This window comes from Leptonychotes weddellii, chromosome 9 (genome assembly GCF_054177405.1).
Source record: "Leptonychotes weddellii isolate Sample4059 chromosome 9, ASM5417740v2, whole genome shotgun sequence".
Lineage (NCBI taxonomy): Eukaryota > Metazoa > Chordata > Mammalia > Carnivora > Phocidae > Leptonychotes > Leptonychotes weddellii.
Genome location: NC_138377.1, coordinates 104,388,504 through 104,409,982, shown reverse-complemented (window position 1 = coordinate 104,409,982; position 21,479 = coordinate 104,388,504). Strand labels below are relative to the sequence as shown.

General features: G+C 40.5%; 1 protein-coding gene across 1 annotated transcript in view; it reads right to left on the bottom strand.

The window, feature by feature from the left end:
• The window catches only part of OCA2 (OCA2 melanosomal transmembrane protein), a 305,845-nt gene that overhangs the window by 240,384 nt on the left and 43,982 nt on the right, over positions 1-21,479 (bottom strand). Inside the window, exons 3-6 of the mRNA XM_081831883.1 lie at positions 10,926-11,024; positions 7,226-7,414; positions 1,783-1,954; positions 618-691 (exon numbers count right to left, since the gene is read on the bottom strand). Coding sequence (XP_081688009.1) covers positions 618-691; positions 1,783-1,954; positions 7,226-7,414; positions 10,926-11,024 — 534 coding nt within the window. The remainder of the gene's footprint in view (positions 1-617; positions 692-1,782; positions 1,955-7,225; positions 7,415-10,925; positions 11,025-21,479) is intronic.

The following is a 21,479-nucleotide window of genomic DNA, read 5'->3' as shown; positions in this document are numbered from 1 at the left end:
TGAGGAGGGCACGTTCTGCATGGAGCACTGGGTGTTATGCACAAACAATGAATCATGGAACACTTTATCTAAAACTAATGATGTAATGTATGGGGATTAACATAAGAATAAAAAAAAAAGGTATAAATATGGGTATAATAATGGTGTTGACTGATGTATTGAACATTCACCAGCTCACTCTAGTTTTTCTTAGATATTTAGAGATAAAATTCTGATTCATTATACTATTCTCCACTACAATGGGTCTTGATTACTGATATTTGTTTGTTTTAAGGATTAACCACTCAGCTATAAAATTAAATCATCAGAGGAAGGTAAACATGGTTTTCCCATACTGGAGAAAAGGGGATACAACCCATGTGATGGTTAAAGTATGTGTTTGTGGAATTTGCACAATTTGCACCTTATACCTCATCAGAAAGTACATTGAAGTGGTTATAAGCGGTTATAAGATGACAGGTTATAGAAGTTCAAAACAAATTCCCCAAATCACCAAAACTTCAAATCCCAGAAGAAGGCTAAAGACTAGATACAGAGCTCAGGTCAGTCCTCAGGAGATCAGGTAAGCGCTGGCCCACCCTGACCTTCTGCTTGGAAACCCCAGTGTACCCACCTACCAGGCCCTGTGAAGCAGCCAGAGCTTCAGAGCCACACGGTTGTGAGAATAGGAGGTAGAGAAGCAAACTGGCAGCTAAAAAAGTAAAAGCATGAAGTTTTCAGAGTTCAATGTATTTGTCTCTTGTTTCACGCATAATTTCCTTTCTCTGGGCCACTGCTCCCCTCCCTTGTGGGCTTTCATAGAGTTGCAGGTATTCAATTCAGCCAGTATTGACTTCATGAACCACCCTCGCTGCTCAAGATGCAATAGTGCTCTCTATTCGCCACCCTGAGAAGAGAAGCCTCTTCTGATGCATAATCCCACATGCACACACACAGAGCCCTGAAATGTATGCCCACCTATGCAGATAATGAAAAACAAGTACTCACAGCCACATGTGGTCATGTGCAGTTTCCAGTCATGCAGGGTTCAGCCTGGCCGTAACCTCAGGCTGCATAGAAGAGGCACAGCCACACATGTCCTGGAGTCCACACTGCCCAGGCATGAAAACACCACCCACATACCCCATCCTTCCTCACAATCTCACATGCAGTCACAGCAGCAGGCACCAGCCACCCACTGGAATCTCCCAACAATGGTGCAGACAAATTCTCTTATGCCAATGCTGAAAATTGGTACGCACCCAGAAACAAGACCCCAAGCACAGACACAACCTCAAAACGATCACAGACCACAAATGACCCACATGTCCCACACAGGTATGCAGACACACAAACACGCAGCAGGCACAGAGGACCTCACATCCACATGTGCACACACAGACACACACAGCCAGGCATGTACACACACATTTGTACACACACAGATATGCACACCTGAGCACAAAGAATCTCACACTCATTCATTTGGCAAAATATTGAGCACCTGCACTGTGATTCCAGCTAGGCTACATCAGGATACACACCACACAAATGCTGGCAGCAGGACACATTCTTGGGGCCACCCATGATGCTGAACATGCCCAAGACAAATAAAGAGTTTTATTGCATGTGGTTGAAAACAGAATTGGTAAGCCGCTTTCAGTGGAAAGTTAGACCCAAGGATGAAGCTAACTGCCTTCTACAGAGCAAAGCCAAGTCCCCAGGGCTTCTGTTGTATCACAGCAGAGGAGCATTGCTAAGGGGAGGCCTCCCTCACCAACCTCAGCCCACAGTCCCCCATGCCTTCAGCATCTCCTCCAAAGAAAGGTGTGAGCCCCATACCTTAGGTGCCTTGCTACCCAGCCCAAGGCACCCTGGGGCTCTGCTGACCCAACAGCAGAGCTCTGTGATACTCACAGAGCACACCACCACAAAGATAAACAGGCTTGCGACTTTCAGCCACCGTACACAGCGCCTGCAAGAGAAAAGGTAGGACCCAAGTCACACCAAAGCAGTCCTGTTTGCATGTGCCCAGACTACCAAACCTCAGACACGTTTCTGAAGCTTTGGGTAATATCAATCACAAAGCACATGTTAGGAATTCTTTCCATAATATGGTATAAAGGAAGACACTGCTGACCTATAAATATATGGCCTCATGAAAAGCAGCTTGGTGAAGGTTACAGAGGAGAGCAAAGTTAACCTAGTGTTTGCACATGTTTCATGCTGGACATGCTAAAATTCAAATTTGGAGGCTCTTCCCTAGCATTTTGAAGGCTGAATTTCCTGGAAACAGGCCTTATATGGGCTCTCAGATTCATATTTATCAATTATATTCCCCTAAGTTTTCTGGAAAGTGGGAATATGGATTTGTTCATCAAATATAAAAACACTGAACTGAGATATAATCAAGCAATTCAAAAAAGAAATTACAGTGCTGTCACTGGTTGTACTAGCAAAGTCTTTTAAGAATTCCTTCAGAGATAATTAACAATCAGGCCATGCTCTTGGCCCACTCTGCAGTCTCCTGATGGTGTCCTGACCCAGTCACCATTATACCTTTCTTAACTGTGGCTCTCAGGGCCCAGGTAAGTCTGAGTCTAGCCAACCCTTTGCAGTCTTTCCAGGCCCATCTCTGCTCCGTCCCTGTATGTGAAGGGTGCTGGTCCATAGCCTGTGCTTGACATATGTTTGTGGAATGCAGAAGGTCTATGTTAGGACATCTTTTTCAATACCTTTCTGATCTTTTCAAAATGGTAAAGTCTTATTTTGCATTCCCTTAGATTTAATGAATTTGGTGGATAACCATTTCACACTTCCAAATTATGACTCAACAGCCCCTATTTAAATGGGAATCAAAGTTGGAGATATCAGAATCCCAGATTTCAAGATATACTACAAAACTATAGTAATCAAAACAGTAATCAAATTTTGTGTCTGGCACAAAACAGACACATAGATTAATGGAACAGAATAGAGACTCCAGAAATAAACCCATGCTTATATGGTCAATTAATCTACAACAAAGGAGGCAAGAATACACAATAGGGAAAAGACAGTCTCTTCAATAAATGGTGCTGGGAAAACTGGACAGCTACAGGCAGAAGAATAAGCCTGGACTACTCTTCTGACACAATACATAAAGATAAGCTCAAAATGGATTAAAGTCTCACTAAATGTGAGACTTGAAACCCTAAAACTCCTAGGCAGTAATTTCTTTGACAATGGCCATAGTACTTTTCTAGATATGTCTCCTAAGGCAAGTGAAACAGAAGCCAAAATAAACTACTGGGACTACATCAAACTAAAAAGCTTCTGCACAGTGAAGGAAACAATCAACAAAACAAAAGGCAACATACTGAAAGGGAAAAGACATTTGCAGACAATACATCTGATAAAGGGTTAATATCCAAAATATAGGAAGAGCTTACATAACACACACACACACACACACACAATTAGAAAATGGGCAGAAGACCTGAATAGATGTCGTCCAAAGAGGACATACAGATGGCCAACAGACACATGAAAAGATGCTCAACATCGTTCATCATCAGGGAAACACAAATCAAAACCACAACGAGATACTACCTATCAGAATGGCTAAAATCAAAAAGACAAGAAATAAGAAGTGATGGTAAGGATGTGGAGAAAAATGAACCCTCATGCACTAATGGTAGAAAGGTAAATTAGTGCAGCCATTGTGGAAGACAGTATGGAGATCCCCCCAAAAAATTAAAAATAGAAATACCATATGATCCAATAATTCCAAATACTGGGTATTTACCAAAAGAAAACAAAAGCATTAATTCAAAAAGATATATGCACCCTTATGTTTACTGTAGCATTATTCACAATAGCCAAGATATGGAAGCAGCCCAAGTGTCCATCAACAGAGGAATGGATAAAGAATGTGTGCATGTGTGTGTGTGTGTGTGTGTGTTTATATTTACATTTACATATAATGGAATATTACTCAGCCAAAAAAAGGACAAGGTCTTGCCATCTGTGACAACATGGATGGACCTAGAAGGTATTATGCTAAGTGAAATAAGTCAAACAGAGAAAGACAAGTACCATATGATTTCACTCATATATGAAATCTAAAAAACAAAACAAATGAATAAACAAACAAAAATCAGACTCAGACCTATAAATACAGAGAATAAACTAATGGTTGCCAGAGGGGAGGGAGATAGAGGGATGGGCAAAATGGGTGAAGGGGAGTGGGAGATAGTCTTCTATTTATTAAATGTACAAAACATAGGAATAAAAGGTACAGCATAGGGAATATAGTCAGTGGTATTTTAAGAGCATTGCATGGTGACAAATGGTAGCTACACTTGAAGATAGCAAAACATATACATTTGTTGAAAAACTGTGTTGTATATCTGAAATTAATGTAACATTATATGTCAACTATACTCAAATTAAAAAATAGTAATAAATAAATGGGAATCAAAATGATACTTCTTTTTTAAAGCATGAGGCATTGATTTAACTATTCCAAATACAAATTTTTTTTCTACATAACAGACATATACAGCAGAGATGACAATCCAAAATATGTTTTACAAGTTTCCCAATGATCATACATGGTACATTTTAGACCTGTTAAAAAGAATGGCACTAAGTCTTTTAGTTCAGTGGCAAGCTCAATGCAACTATTCCATGAATCCTAGAAGATAAAGCAACTACAGAATGTAAAGTCTCAAATATACTTGTTTAAATTTTTCTATGGTGTGGGACAGTTGAAGAACCTGGCATCCTCTCGAGCTGTGAACCAACCAGTTGAGGATGGGTGTTAACAGTGTCAGAGCTCACCAACCTGGTGGTCTTTAGGGCCAGATCCCTATTCACACACTTTCACACAATTCACTTAATTTCATAGCAGATTCTGTGGCCAAATATTTGTCATATATATGCTGGCAGCTGAGACCAGTAATCATGAAAAAGCAACACAGGGCTGGGAAACATGTTGGGAAACATAATCTCCATGGTCAAGCACAGGTGGGGGATATGGAGGTCACATCCCTGCCGACCCCCCTCAGCTTACAAGCTGCATGACCCCAGGCAAAATCCTTATCCTCCCTGAAGTCCCTTCCTTCATCTACCTCTCAAGATTCCTAGAAGGGTCAATAGAACAATGCAAGTGGGCCTCTCTGCACACAAACAGGTGCACTTTGGGCATGCAGATAGGTACATTTCTAATCAGGCCTTCAAACAACTTCAGAAAAGACAGGTACCCTAATGTAGACAAACAATAATACAATTATTTTACAGCTACATAGTGTCTTCTCACCTATCCATGAGCTTTCCCACAGACCATCTTAGCAGGAGCCCTTGCAAGGCTGTGTAGTGAGGGAGATACAAGGTGACAAGGAAACAGCTTAACGGATGTGTCTGCCTCTGCTGGTCCCTCAGCTACCTCAGAGCATATCTGGAATGAGGACCTGGTGGTCCTGGTCCCCAAGCCTTATTCTGTACTTAGAGATGCCACTTCCAAACATGTCGCTCTCAACAAAACCTTTCTTTTAAATAAATGTGCCTATGGAAGCACAGCAGACAAAGTAGGGAGAGCAAAAGTACTCCAGCTCTGGCTGGCCAGTTCGCATGGTCCAACATAATGCCCTCAGCTTTCCCACACACATGCATGCCTAAGTCCTCCTCTGCATGTGCAAGCATAGCTTTTCCACCACCACTACCACCAACCCCCTTCCTCACAGCCTTGGGGTCCCAGCTCACACCAGGCTGGACAACATAGCTTCCTGAAGGATGAGCCCTGGCGCAAGAGCCAACCCTTCTAATAACATGCTTCATCGCCAACTACAAGGGATAATATCAGTATTAATATCAATAATAATATCATTTTAGGGCGCCTGGGTGGCTCAGTTGGTTAAGCGACTGCCTTCGGCACAGGTCATGATCCTGGAGTCCCGGGATCGAGTCCCGCATCGGGCTCCCTGCTCGGCGGGGAGTCTGCTTCTCCCTCTGACCCTCCCCCCTCTCATGCTCTCTCTCTCTCATTCTCTCTCTCAAATAAATAAATAAATAAATAATCTCAAAAAATAAATAAATAAATAAAAAATAATAATATCATTTTAAAACATCACAGGGGGGACACCTGGGTGGCTCAGTCAGTTTAAGTGTCTGCCTTCTGTTCAGGTCATGATCCCAGGGTCCTGGGATCGAGCCCCACATCCGGCTCTCTGCTCAGCAGGGAGTCTGCTTCTCCCTCTGCCTGCCACTTCCCCTGCTTGTGCTTTCTCTCTCTGTGTCAAATAAATAAATAAAATCTTGTCATAAATAAATAAATAAATAAAACACAACACTATACCACAGGGACTGCTGAAGTGAACTGATTCTCTCTGCAAACTGAGGTCATGCCATGAAGACCCTCACAACACAAACAAGGAGTGTAGGATGTCAGTCATTTATGTTTGTAACTGGGCTTTCCTTACAGGCTCCACACTGGTGGCTCCACAGTGCCACCTTACATATATTCCAGGGCCTGGAGAAAAGGTAGATAACCCATATGACCTCACTGATATGAGGAATTCTTAATCTCAGGAAACAAACTGAGGGTTGCTGGAGTGGGGGGTGGGGTGGGAGGGATGGGGTGACTGGGTGATAGACACTGGGGAAGGTATGTGCTCTGGTAAGCGCTGTGAATTGTGCAAGACTGTTGAATGTCAGATCTGTACCTCTGAAACAAATAATGCAATGTATGTTAAGAAAAAAAAAGAAGAAGAAGGTAGCAGGAGGGGAAGAATGAAGCAGGGGAAATCGGAGGGGTAGACAAACGATGAGAGATGATGGACTCTGAAAAACAAACTGAGGGTTCTGGGGGGGAGGGGGTGGGAGGATGGGTTGGCCTGGTGATGGGTATTGAGGAGGGCACGTTCTGCATGGAGCACTGGGTGTTATGCACAAACAATGAATCATGGAACACTACATCTAAAACTAATGATGTAACGTATGGGGATTAACATAAGAATAAAAAAATAAATAAATAAATAAATAAATGAAAATTCTCAAAAAAAAAAAAAAAAGAAAGAAAAGGTAGATAACCTTCCAGGAAAAGTGCAGCCTGGCCAAATGTGAAAACCCTTCTTCCTCACCTTCACTCTGTTGGTTGGGAAGGATGCAGTGAGGGTGAGAACCGCCCCCAGCCTAGTCCCAGGCAAGAGGGATGCTCTGTGCAACCGTCACCCTGTGCCAGTGCTAGCACTCCCAGTCCTCCTACCTCAGCTTCAAAAGATGGAACCTGATATGAGCGCTGTCCAGATGCTCCCCCTTCTCTTGGGAGGCAGATCCAGAGGAACCAGCCAAGTCTTTGCTCAACAGGGATCCTGCCTCCCACTCAGCTGAGCTCTTGCCCCAAGATTCTTCAGCAGTGATGAACTCTGGATGGCAAATAGGCATGCACCATGACCTGGAAAGCAAGGCTTTGTGGTTATTTTCACAGAAATAGTAGCATCTCCAAAATAAGATTTCATTTCAGTGGTAAGTATGAAATGTGGAATCAATTCTGGTTTTTAAATGGACCACAGATATTTTAGTGCTGTCAAACTGGTGGGAATGGGTCTTTTTTGACATCACAGTGTTAACACTTAGCTTAAGGAAAATCATTTGGGGTCATGCATATGATTTGTGGACCTTCAAGAAACATCAGCTTGTTCTGAGTTTGGAACTTTCCAATAAAGCTGTTTCTGGCTCAGACCCACTCCAGTCCATTTCAGTATTTGCTTTCTCCTTGATTGTGCTAGAGTTCTCAGTACCTAGTTGTTACACCTGTCCTGAAGCATAATGAGGGGTGTAGGCCTACAAATATCTTTCTGTAATAGAGCTATAGGGAAGATGGTCTACCTGGCTTTTCCACCCAGCCTATACATGAGCATGAGCAGGAGTGGAGAATATCAGTGCTGGACTAGATGGGCCCAAGAATGGAACCTCTATCTAGAAGGATGATTCAAAAGGAATCATAAACTTTTCTCAAAATTACATGTGGACTTCTTAATGAGGAATTCTTAATCTCGGGAAACAAACTGAGGGTGGTGGAGTGGGAGGGGGTGAGAGGGATGGAGTGGCTGGGTGGTAGACATTGGGGAGGGTATGTGCTATGGTGACCGCTGTGAATTGTGTAAGACTGTTGAATCACAGATCGGTACCTCTGAAACAAATAATACAATATATGTTTAAAAAAAGAAGAAGAAGAAGAAGGTCGCAGGAAGGGAAGAATGAAGGGGGGGAAATCGGAGGGAGAGACAAACCATGAGAAACTATGGACTCTGAGAAACAAACTGAGGGTTCTAGAGGGGAGGGGCGATGGGGGGATGGGTTAGCCTGGTGATGGGTATTAAGGAGGGCACGTACTGCATGGAGCACTGGGTGTTATATGAAAACAATGGATCGTGGATCACTACATCAAAAACTAATGATGTAATGTATGGTGATTAACATAACATAATAATAATAAAAAAAGGGGAAAAAACTAATGATGTATGGTGATTAACATAACATAATAAAATAAAATTTAAAAAAACAAAATTACATGTGGACACATCCATTTACTTTTGGCTGAATCTCTGGGCTTCTGAACAAACCCTCAGTTCAGATGCATTTGACTCTAGTGAGGTTGCACCAAGCCCGGTATTTTCATGTATTGCTTGGAATATTCATGGGATCACCCTACTGACATAACGGGCCATGATCTTAGAGACCAATTTTGCCTCTCAAGCCCAACTAGCTCAACAGGGCATTGTGATTCACCTGAACACCTATAATTGCTTTCAAACTGGTTTACAACAAGAAAAAAAAAGTCTTATTCGTAAAGAGAAACCCAAAGATGCAAATTAGGCTGTATGAAACAAATATGTAACAATAGCAATTGATGCTGACAGTGCTGCAAACTAATCAATACTGAAAACAAAGAGTTCTGTGACTGGGAAATATTTATGTGTAAGGAATGATATCACGACCCCCTCCACTGGTGAACAAATACGACCGTAACAAAAATTGGAACTAAGGAAACTTCTTTTAGAAGTGGCAAGAAGAAAGCTAATGTCAGTATATCTAGAACAATGCTGTGCAATAGAATTTTCTGTGGTGATGGGTGTGTTCTCTCTCCTATCCAGTATGGTAGTCACACATGCTCATGGGCCACTTGAAGTGTGTAACTGAAGACTGAATTTTTAATTTTAATTAATTTTAATTAATTTAGCTTTAAATAATGCCTGTGACAAGTAGCTACTAGGCTGGTCAGTGCAGATGCACAGCATGCTCTGCTCCTAATACCATCAGCTGCATATTCCTGCCCTCAACACCTTGAAAAGAAGGAAAACGTTTTATAAGCAAACCTGACCCATGTTCTGCTCCTCTGTAGGTATGTAGTTTTTGACTTGAGGCACAGCTTGGCATCCCGGGGCATGTTTCTGTGCTCCATGTGCCCAGGACAAATGCCTACACATTATGCTTTTCCAATGAAACATGAGTTCTAAAATAACCTTCATGATTTACCAAGTAATTCAAAGGAAAGCATTAAGGGAATTGATATTTGAAGTGTCTGTTTTCAAAGTTATTTATTAGGAGAAATGGAGAAAAATTAAGTTATCCTCCTGGCTGCAGGGACTGTGCTGGACACTAGGATGTGAGATGAAGAAGAGGCAGGCTGGCAGGCATAACCATGGAACATAAGGCATGTTCTAAAGTATGGGCACGAATGTGTATTTGAGAGCACAGAAGAAGCATTGACTCTTGAGGGAGTTGTGGGGGACCAATGTTTCACAAAGAAGGTGACATTTGAGCCCCTTTGAAGTTGAGTGAGACTGCCCTGGAGAGCCAGAACAGGAGGAAGTTCGTCTAGTCAAAGGGCTCAGTGGGGACTTTTGCAGGAAGACACACCTTGTCATCAGAATCTCCTGGAGGGAGCCAGATTGTCCCTGCACCAGGAGGTGATTAAATCCACATTCTAACACCCTATCTAAATGGGGTGAGTCTTTGGCAAGTGAGGCTAGGAATCCACATGGCATACAAGTACCCCAAAGAATTCTGATACATTCTATAAAGTATGAAGTCCCATCCACATGGTTGCAGACAGGGCTGGAAAGAGGGTGGGCAGCTCCTCAGAGGATGGGAGGGAGGTAAGGGCAGGTAACACGGTAGCCTGCCTGCCAATGCAGGTGCGTGGGGTCAGAGGGTAGAAAAGGAAGAGTCCACGACAATGCCACCAAGTTTGTAATGTGCAGGGAGTCAGTCAGGGGATACTGAGCAAGTGGTTCAGGCTTCCGGAAGTTTGTCTGCAAAAAGAAGAAGAGATGAGCTTGGAAACTGGGGCAGGGCCCTTCATCCTAGGGGACAGAGTTATCCTCCAGATCAGCTCTGCTCAGAGATTCCAGAACCATCCTGTTTGTACCCAATAGGACCTCAAAGTTGCAGGAAGTGGAGGTTCCTCTTAAATCATACATTTTTAAACCTTACCACTAATGATATTTGAGCCAGATAATTCTTTGTTGGGGGGAAGTGTCCCTTAACATCTGCAGGATGTTAAGCAGCATCCCTGGCCTCTACCCTTAAATGGCAGTAGTACCCCTGCCCCAGCTATGACAACAAAAAAATATCTCTGGATGATGCCTTCCTTACCCCTGGTTCAGAAGCTCTGGCCTGGTAAGACGGCCCATCAGAGCTGTGTATATGCATGAATGTGCACATGTGTTATTTAATCACTGCAGGGGTATGCTCAAGGTTATTTGGAAATTCATAAGCCACAGACTACAACTACTAGAATCATGAATATATCCTACACTGAACTGACAGGGATCTGGCAGAGACCAAACAACGTGTCAGAGAAAAATTCACCTCTCGGGAAGAAATTCTCCAGTATAAGTGCCAAGGGCAATGTTCAGAGCTTTCTTAATTTTATAAGAAGTGGGTGGGGGGAAACTCACCCTTTATCTTGTGAGGAATTTCTCAGCAAAGGAGTGTTTTCTGTAAAGCAGGGGTCTTTTGACCTGGAGTTGAAGAACTGAGGTAAAGAAGAGTGAGACCTGAAAGACACAATGAAGGAAAAAGGATCACCAACACAATGGTGGAGGTGTTCACTGGTAATTGGGGCTATATCCAAGAACATGCCTGAGATTCAGTGATAAATTTTACACTGAATTTTATATCTGAATTGTAAAAAGCTGGAGTTTTAGGAAAGACAATTAGAAACAGCTCTCCTCCCCAGCATAACCATGTTGGCAGTACAAAACAAAAACTCACGTAGGAGACCAGATGCTGTAGGATTGATACTTTTAGGCTTTACCATTCCATGCAGAACTTTTCATGGAGAAAACCATTCAGAGTCTGACGGGCCTTTCTATACTCAGAAAATTCTACTTCCTAATATCACAGTATTTAAATATCACACATTGAAAATATCCTACTGACGGGCACCTGGGTGGCTCAGTTGGTTAAGCGACTGCCTTCGGCTCGGGTCATGATCCAGGAGTCCCGGGATCGAGTCCCGCATCGGACTCCCTGCTCGGCGGGGAGCCTGCTTCTCCCTCTGACCCTCCCCCCTCTCATGTACTCTCTCTCATTCTCGCTCTCTCAAATAAATAAATCTTTAAAAAAATATATATATCCTACTGGCTTCCCATCAAAGACCAAGCAGCAGAAGTCAGGGCCCACAGGGTGAAAATGAAATGATAAAATGGCAAGGAGGGGCCTCTCAGGGGGATGGGAGCCACAAGTGAAGCAAAGCAAAGGCTCACACTGTGTGGGACCCCCTTCCACTGTGCTGGCCTGCACTAGAGGAAGGGCCACCATAAACTTATCCAAATCAGGAGCCTTTAAGATGGAAGTAATTGCACAGGCACAAGAGAACCCACAAACATATATGGGCACCTCATTCAAGGACACATGACGTTTAAAAGCAACCAGCTCTTCGTGGAAAACTGCAGAAATCATTTTCATTCCTGTTGGGAATATGTCATTTTATACGCAAATACACTGCCTTTCCTTAAGGAGCCCAGGCCACACAGAGCTGCTGTGGATGCCATGAAACACTCACCTGGGCAATAATAGTACTTCAAATCATAAATACAGAGAAAGGAAAGAAAAATATTCCCACCCCCTTTTCTCCTTCTCATTCCAACATGCACCTGTGACAACAGTCAATAAGACCCTGGTTTCATGGGTGAATGAAACCAGGGCCCTGAGCTGTGTCCAACAACACCCACCACTCCACACTGAAGCCAGGAAAAGAGTCTGTCTTGGGCCAGCAATGTGTCCTCTGAGTAGCACCTCTGGGCAGCCCTGTGCATTTATAGGGGAACACAGATGTGAGAGGACTCTGTCCTCAGGAGCTTTAATAGCCAGGGAGACGAGCACAGCAGAGAACAAGGTGTAGAACAGATGCCCTAACTAGCATGCATGAGAGCAGAGGTGGAAGATGAGTTCCACTTGAGGGATTTAATAGTTTCATGCACTTTAGCTGTTAGCTGTTCAAACTGGCTTAAACAATTAGTTGGGTTTTTAAATTTTTCATGTCTCATAACTGTAAATAAAGAAGGGCCTCAGGCAGATTTAGATAAACGTCTCAATGAGTCAACTAATATCCAGTGTTTTCTGTTACTCCCTGGCATGGTCTGTTACATAGCATTTCTGGGAAAGGTGACTGTTACCATGCCTCATTCACATTATTTAACCACTCTGAGCTTCCATTTTCTCATCTGTATAGTGTGGATTTAAAGGAAAAACTCAGTAAAGTGAGTCACACGAAATTAGGAGATGTAAATGGTAAGCATAGTTCGGCTTCAATTCAATTCAATTATTTCTATTACACTGTGAGCCTCTTATGAATGGCTGCCATGTTATTTCCATCTTGTTTTATCTGGTACCTTAACTGGTACCCAGTTAAATGTAGGTGCTTAAATACTTAATGAATTAGTTAAATCCCAGTAATCATAGCTTGTTTGCATGAGGTGTCTTTTTGACCCACTGGAACAGTTTTCTAAAGCATTATTAGATCAATAATGTGCTCAGAATCACCACTGACCCTCTGAAGAGCAGAAAATGTTCAAGAGAGTGGAGGTGCTGTTGCTCCTTAGAAAGCACTACCCACAGGTTCTCAGCACAGCTCACAGCAGCACCACATTGTGCAATGCTGAGAATTCACCTTATGGCCATGAAGGAGGAAAATTGGAAAGGGGGAAATGTCAAGAGTACATTTTATTTTCCCTGAGGTGTGCACATCTGGCTCATTTCATTATTTAACATTTCTAATTGCACTTTGTGTACACACAGTGTTTTATAATTGTAGATAAGTGTACAGGGAGTAGTTTCTAAGCTTTTTAATATTTAGTTGTGATTCTAAAGAGCCAGAAATAAAATTAAGTTTTGCTAGGAAATTACCCAGAGACTTCAGGCTATTCCAAATTTAAACTTAATCTGACACTGTCCAGACATTATTTTTGATTGTTCCAAGTCCATTTCTTTTTTGCAAAGAAGAGAAGCTCAGAGAGGGCTTTAGACCCTGTTACTTCACAGGATCCCTGATCTGCTATCCTGGAAGATAGAAAACTCAGAAACTACATATAGAGAAGATTCAGGATTGCCCAAGAAACACATATTTCGGAGTCATTTTTCTTTCTGACTTAATTAAGGTAGAATATATTGATGAGATCTATATTATTCCTGACCTTTTCTCCTCCTGAAAAAAGAAATCTCATTGACATTTTTCTGACTTCACATCTAAGCCCAGGTGTTTTCAAAATTCACGAAATTCAACAGTATCTATTTTCCCTAGTGTGTCTCAACAACTCTGTATACATGTGCAAATTTCGTATATGCCTGTAAACTTATAAGCGGGCAATACTTATTTGAATAATTTGGAAACTACAGAAGAGGATAACAGATAAAATGATTGTATATAATTCTGTATTTCAAAGATACCAGCTGTTAACATTTAAAGACTCTTAACTATAGAGAACAAACTGATGGTTACCAGAGGGGAGGTGGATGGGGGGATGGGTTAAATGGATGATGGGGATTAAGGAGTGCACTTGTTGTGATGAGCACTGGGTGTTGTGTGGAAGTGTTGAATCACTATATTGTACACCTGAAACTAACATTACACTGTATGTTAACTAACTGGAATTTAAATACTTTAAAAAATAAAAAATAAAGAACTTCCTTTCGGGTTTTTCTTTTTTTTCCTACATATAAACGAACAGTTTTAAAGTCAGCACTGGGTGTTATATGCAATGAATGAATCATTGAACACTACATCAAAAACTAATGATGTACTATATGTTGGCTAATTGAACATAATAAAAAAATAATAATAAAGTCAGCTTCAAATATATACATGTCCAGACATACATTCAAACAAATAAATGGCTTCGTCCTCTAATTGTTTAACTTAGATATGTCATTAGCATTTCTGTGTTATTAAATGTTCTTCTACAATCTGATTTACATGTTGGCATCATATTCCATTACATGGATCACCACATTAGGCTTAACCATCCACCTGTTGTTGGAAATTTAGGGAATTTCTAGTTCTTTACTAATATAAGTAACAAACATTATGAGAGTCCTAGTAGATAAGTCTTTGTGTGTGCCTCCAATAGTTTCCTAGAACAGATTCCTAGAAGTGGAGTCACTGGGCAAAAAGTGTCTTGGTGTTTATGGTCCACAGAGAGCCTTACTATGCCTTTCAGTTATGGAAGGGAACAAATCCCTGTCCCCAAAGCCCTGGGTATTAGCCACATTTTAGATCCTTAAGCAGTAATTTTAAACAGCTAGAATTGATTCAGATCCACCATTGTCAAGAAATCTTGCTGCCGTGATTGTAAATAAGCCAACCTGCAAGATGGTACAGTGTGTTGGCAATACCTCCCAGCCCTCCCCTGTCTATAGCAGTTTTCTTAGCTCCAGACACCCTAGTTCTTTCTAGATCCAAACAGTAGTCTTATGGTGCTTATGTCATTTTATTAAGAAAAAAGTATCTTAAAAAAAAAAATATCTAAGAATGTTGAAAAATACTGAATACCTAATATATTAACACTTATGAGAAGATTCACATTTCTAAAGGCCAGACAAGAGACAATGATTAATGCAAAGGACACGCTGGAGAGGTAGTGGTTTGGTTATCAGTGGTAGAGGAAGAAGTTTGCTCTCATTCTTTCTCAAGCTCTGTATGACGTAGAGACCATCAATGCAGGACAGAAGCCAGCTCTGCTTGGCAGGGAACCCAGAGCCAGTAACAAGGAGTGCAAAATGATTCCACTGCCTTCCTCCCTCTCTCCCTCTCTCTCTCTGACTCTTGTTTCTGGCCTGTTTTCATACTGGATTCACTGGTCCAAGGTACCTTTCCAGAAGGAAAATAGCAAACCAGCAGGCTGGGAAAAGCGGGGTTTGCCCCAAAAGTGATCACACAGAAAAGAGTCAAGTGTGTCCATTGAGAGAAAGCAGATCTGAGGAAGGAAAGTGAGCAGGGAAGCTGCCACCCACTCATGTGCCATTTTTTAGAAGAGTTGGGAGGAGACTGTAATTCCTCACCCAAATATAGTCAGAACTTCAGAGAGTCTATCATTGTTCTGTCCAAGCATAGCCAGGCTTTTAAGTTTAATTAAGTGCAAAAAAGGGAGCCTATAGTCCAGGCTGCTCAGGGGCAATGTTTGTAATCAGTTGTGAGTGAAGAAGTAGAAAACATGATGGCAGTTTCCCACTTCTTCCACCTAACACCCCCACTAGTTATTTTCTGCAGGATTTAAAAAATAAATGCATAAAAATAATGATAAATCTATGCTAATAGGTACATAACATACAAAAATGCAATTTGTGATATCAATAACAAAGAGGGGCAAAACTATATAGAAGTAGAGTTTTTGTATGCAGTTGAAGTTAAGTTGGTATCAATTCAAATTTGGTTGTTATAACTTTAGAATGTCATATCTAATTGTCACTGTAAACACAAAGAAAATATAATAAAATGTACACCAAAAAAATGAGAAGAGAATCAAAACATGTCACTACAAAAAGTCAACTAAACACAAAGGAAGGCAGTAAAGGAGGAAGGCAATAATGAAGGAAATGAGGGGCAAAGAGCCATAAAACATACAGAAAACATAAAACAAAATGCCAAAAGTAATTCTTTCTGTATGAATGATAACCTTAAATATCAATATACTAAACTCAATCAAAAGGCAGAGTTTGGGGGCACCTGGGTGGCTCAGTCATTAAGCGTCTGCCTTTGGCTCAGGTCATGATCCATGATCAGGTCCTGGGATCGAGTCCTGCATTGGACTCCCTGCTCAGCAGGAAGCCTGCTTCTCCCTCTTCCACTCTCCCTGCTTGTGTTCCTTCTCTCACTTTGTCTCTCTCTGTCAAATAAATAAATAAAATCTTTTTTTAAAAAAGGCAGAGTTTGGCAGAGGGATTAAAACAGAAACAAAACAAAACAAAAAACATGATTCAACTATATTCTACCAATAACAATTATAAATAATATGCACCAAACATCAGAGCTCCAAAAGATATGAGGCAGACACTGACATAATTGAAGGGATAGATAGTTCTACAATAATGGCTAGAGACTTCAATGCCCCACTCTCAATAATAGTTAGAAATCAAACAAAAGATACATATGGAACTAGAGGCCTTACACAACACTATAAACCAACTGGACTTAAAAGACCTAGAGAGAACAATCTACCCAACAAGAGCGAAATTACACATTTCTTTCAAGTACACATGTAACGTTCTCCAGGATAGACCATATGTTATACCATAAAACAAGTTTTAATAAATTTTGAAAGTTTGAAATCATATAACATATCTTTTCCAATCACAATAGAATTAACTAGAAATCAATAACAAAAGGGAAATTGAAAAATTCACAAATATGTGGAAATTAAACAAAACACTCAACCAACCAATGGGTCAAAGAAGAAATCACAAGGGAAATTGGGAAATATCTTCTCTGAGCTGAATTGTGTACACCTCCAACCAAAAAAAAAAAAAAAAACAAAAAAACCTCTCATCTGTTGAAGCCCTAACCCCCAGTACCTTATAATATGACTGTATTTGGAGATATCTTTAAAATAGGTGATTAAGTTAAATGAGGCCATTAGGGTGGGTTCTAGTCCAATTTGACTGGTATCCTTATAAGAAGAGAAACACCAAAGATTCATGTACAATGACAGTGTAAAGGGGCAGTAGGAAGGTAGCCATCTAGGAAGGCAAGCATCTGCATGCCAAGGAGAGAGCCATTCGAGGTAACCAACCCTGCCAGCCCCTTGATCTTGGACTTATAGCCTCCAAAACTATGAGGAAATAAATTTCTGTTGTTTAAAACACCCTGTCTGTGCTATTTTGTTATGGCAGCCCTAGCAAACTAATACAGTTTGAGACAAATGCCCTGAGAAAAATGACAATGAAAACACAACATACCAAAATTTATGGGATGAACGAAAAGCAGTACTAAGAGGGAAATCTATAGCTGTATTTACATTTAAACAGAAGAAAGATCTCAAATCAACAATCTAACTTTATACCTTAACAAACTAGATAACGAAGAATAAACTAAACCCAAAAGCTAAAAGAAGTAAGAAAATCAAGATTAGAGAGGTGACTAATAAAACAGAGATGAGAAAATCAATGAAATCAAAAGTTGGTTCTTTGCAAAGATCAATAAAATTGATACATCTTTAGCTAGATTGACTAAGAAAAAAGAGAAACTCAAATTACTAAAATCAGAAATGAAAGCAGGAACATTACTATCAATTTTACAGAAATAAAAAGGATTATACAAGCATACTATGAATGATTACATGCTAATAAATTGGATAATCTATATAAAATGGGCAAATTCCTAGCCATACACAACCTACCAACACTGATAATGAAGAAAAAGAAAATCTGAATAGACCTGCAACTATTAAGGAAATTGAATCAGTAATCAAAAACTTTCCAACAACAATAAAAAAAGCCCTGAACCAGACTGCTTAGCTGATGCACTCTACCAAATGTTTAAAGAAGAATTAACATCACCTCCTCAAACTCTCCTTAAAAACTGAAAAGGAGGGGACACTCATTCAATGAGATCAGCATTACCTTGATACCAAAACACTACAAGAGGAGAAAACCACAGACCAATATCCCTGATGAATACTGATGCAAAAAATCCTCAGCAAAATACTAGCAAGTCAGTTCAGCAGCATATTAAAAGGATTATACACTATGACCAAAGTGAATCTATTCCTGTAATTCAAGGATGGTTCAAAATATGAAAATCAATCAATGAAACACCACATTAACAGAGCAAAGGAAAAAAAACCACATGATCATCTATTGATGCAGAAAAGTATATGACAAAGTTCAACACACTTTCATTATAAAAATATTCAGCAATTAGGAATAAAAGGAAACTACAACATAATAAAGGCCATATGAAAAACAGCTAACATCATACTCAAAGGTAAATAATGAAAGCTTTTCCTTTAAGATGAAGAACAATTTGAGGATACCTGTTTTGCTTCTAATCAATATAGTACTGGAAGCTCTAGCCAGATCAATTAGGCAAGAAAAAGAAATAAAATGCATTCAAATTGGAAAGAAACACAAAAATTATCCCTGTTCACAGATGACATGAGCTAATATGTGGAATATTCTGAAGATTACACACACACATGAATGCACACACACACTCACACACACAATTGTTAAAACTAATAAAATCAAATTCAGTGAAGTTGAAAGATACAAAATCAACATGCACCAGGATATTCACACAAATAAAATTTTACACAGCAGTGAAACTGGAGGAACTACAGTTAAACAAAGCAATATGGGTAAGTGTTAGAAACATAATGTTGAGTGAAGAAAGGAATTCATGGAAGAATACATACAAGATATAACTTTTATAAAGCTTAAAAACAAGCAACACTAAATAATACATTGTTTAGAATCCATTTACTTGGTTTTAGATAGAATAAATAGAGAGATGGGGAGAGAGAGAGAGAGAGATACGCAAGCACACACATACAGGAATTATAAATACAAAATTCCAGAAAGTGGTCCCATATTAGAAAGCAAAGGGATAGGGCAAAACAGGTGCCAACTGGTTTATGAAAATTAAACTTCATAACTTACTGATATTCACTGATATGTGGAATATAAGAAATAGTGCAGAGGATCATAGGGAATTAAAAAAAAATCTTACTGGGAGGAGCAAGATTGGCAGAGGATAGGAGACCTAAATTTCGTCTGGTCCCAGCAATTCAGCTAGATATCAAACCATTCTGAACACCTACAAATTCAACAGGAGATCAAAGAAAAGAATAGCAACAATTCTCTGAACACAAAAGTGACCAATTTCTGGAAGGTAGGACGTTCGGAGAAGTGAATCTGAGGCGATATTTGGGAAGATAGACCGCGGGGGGAGGGAACCTCCATCAGCCAGCTACCAGCAAGTGATAGAGCAGCGGAGCACAAAATCGGAACATTTCTTTGAAGTCTGCTGGGCTGAGGGACATCACTCCAGTGGCTAAGCAGTGGGTGGAACCCTCCCTGGGACGGTATGGCCTCAGGACCCTCAGGGTCACAGAAAGACCAGGGGTGACTGAGTGCGGCAGAGCTCCCAGGTATTGGAGTGGGGAAGCCAGCTGCAAAGACAAAGTCAAGGAGTGGGCTCTCAGCTTGGGCTTGCCATAAACCATGATCTACAGCACAGTCGGGCCACTACTCTTCTTTGAGCAGGGGCCCAACAAGCAGCAGATACAGGGAGACTCCCCTTCCTCCCCCTGGGGGAGCGGCGCGGACCACACCACAGGGATCTGCTGGGTTTGGAAACTTCACATGGGGTCATGTGCCAGAGATAGAAACACTGGGTCACAGGCCAGGTGAGCACAGAGTGTGGCGGAGACCAGGGAGATGGCAGTGATTGACTGCTTTTCTCTGAGGGCTCACTGAGGAGTGGGGCCCTGAGATCTTGGCTCCTCGGGGGCCAGAGATTGGGAGGCTGCCATTTTCATTCTCGTCCTCCAAAGCTGTATGGAAAGTTTGCAGGGAACAAAAGCTACCTAGAGCAAACCCAAGCATATTACTCAGCCTGGCCCCTGGCAAGGGTGATACAATTCCAACTCAGGCAAAGACATTTGAGAATCACTGCAACAGGCCCCTCCCCCAGAAGATCAGCAAGAACAGCAAGCGAAGACCAAGTTCACCATCAATGAGAACTGCAAAACTCCAGCGCTAGGGGAATACAGCACATAGAATTCATGGGTTTTTTCCCATGATTCTTTAGTCTTTCAAAGTTAATTTTTTTAATTTTCTTTATGTTTTCTTTTTCTATTTCTTTTTTTTAATTTTGCTTCTTTCCCTTTTCAACCAATATCTTACCAATTCCTTTTTAAAAATCTTTTTTAATTTTAATTTTTACAGTCATATTATATCCCTTCATTGTATTTAACCTTAATTTTTGTATATATATAAGTTTTTCTTTCTTTAAAATTTTGGGATACAGTTTCTTCTAACAGACCAAAATATACCCTAAATCTAGTGTATGGCTTTGTTCTAGTCTCCTGCCTGATCACATTGTCTCCTTTTTTTAAAAATTTTTCTTCATTCTTTTTGCAACCAAATTCTTATCAAATCCTTTTTTAAAATCTTTTTTAATTTTCATCTTTACATTCATATTCCATCCCTTCATTGTATTTACCCTTATTTTTGTATATATATAAGTTATTCTTTCTTTAAAATTTTGGGAGGCAGTTTCTTCTAACAGATCAAAACACACCCAAAATCTAGTGTGTGGCTCTGTTCTATTCACCAGCCTGATCATATTTTTTTCTGCCTTTCTTTTCTCCCCGGGTTCAGGTTTCTTCCGATTTGCTTAGTGTACATTTTTCTGGGGTTATTGTTACCCTTTTAGCATTTTCTTCTCTCATTCATCTATTCTCCTCTGGACAAAATGACAAGATGGAAAAAATCACCTCAAAATAAAGAACAAGAAGCAGTACCGACTGCCAGAGACCTAATCAATATGAACATTAGTAAGATGTCGGAACTAGAGTTCAGAATGACAATTATAAAGATACTAGCTGGGCTTGAAAAAAGCAAAGAAGATACTAGAGAATCCCTCTTTGTATAAATAAAAGAACTAAAATCTAACCAAGTTGAAATCAAAAAGGCTATTAATGAGGTGCAATAAAAAATGGAGGCTCTAATTACTAGGACAAATGAGTCAGAAGAGAAAATTAGTGATAAAGAAGACCAAATGATGGAGAATAAATAAACTGAGAAACAGGAAACAGAGAGTTGCTGGAGTGGGGGGTGGGGTGGGAGGGATGGGTGGCTGGGTGATAGACATTGGGGAGGGTATGTGCTATGGTGAGCACTGTGAATTGTGCAAGACTGTTGAAACAGATCTGTACCTCTAAAACAAATAATGCAATATATGTTAAGAAAAAAAAAAGAAGAAAAAGATAGCAGGAGGGAAAGAATGAACC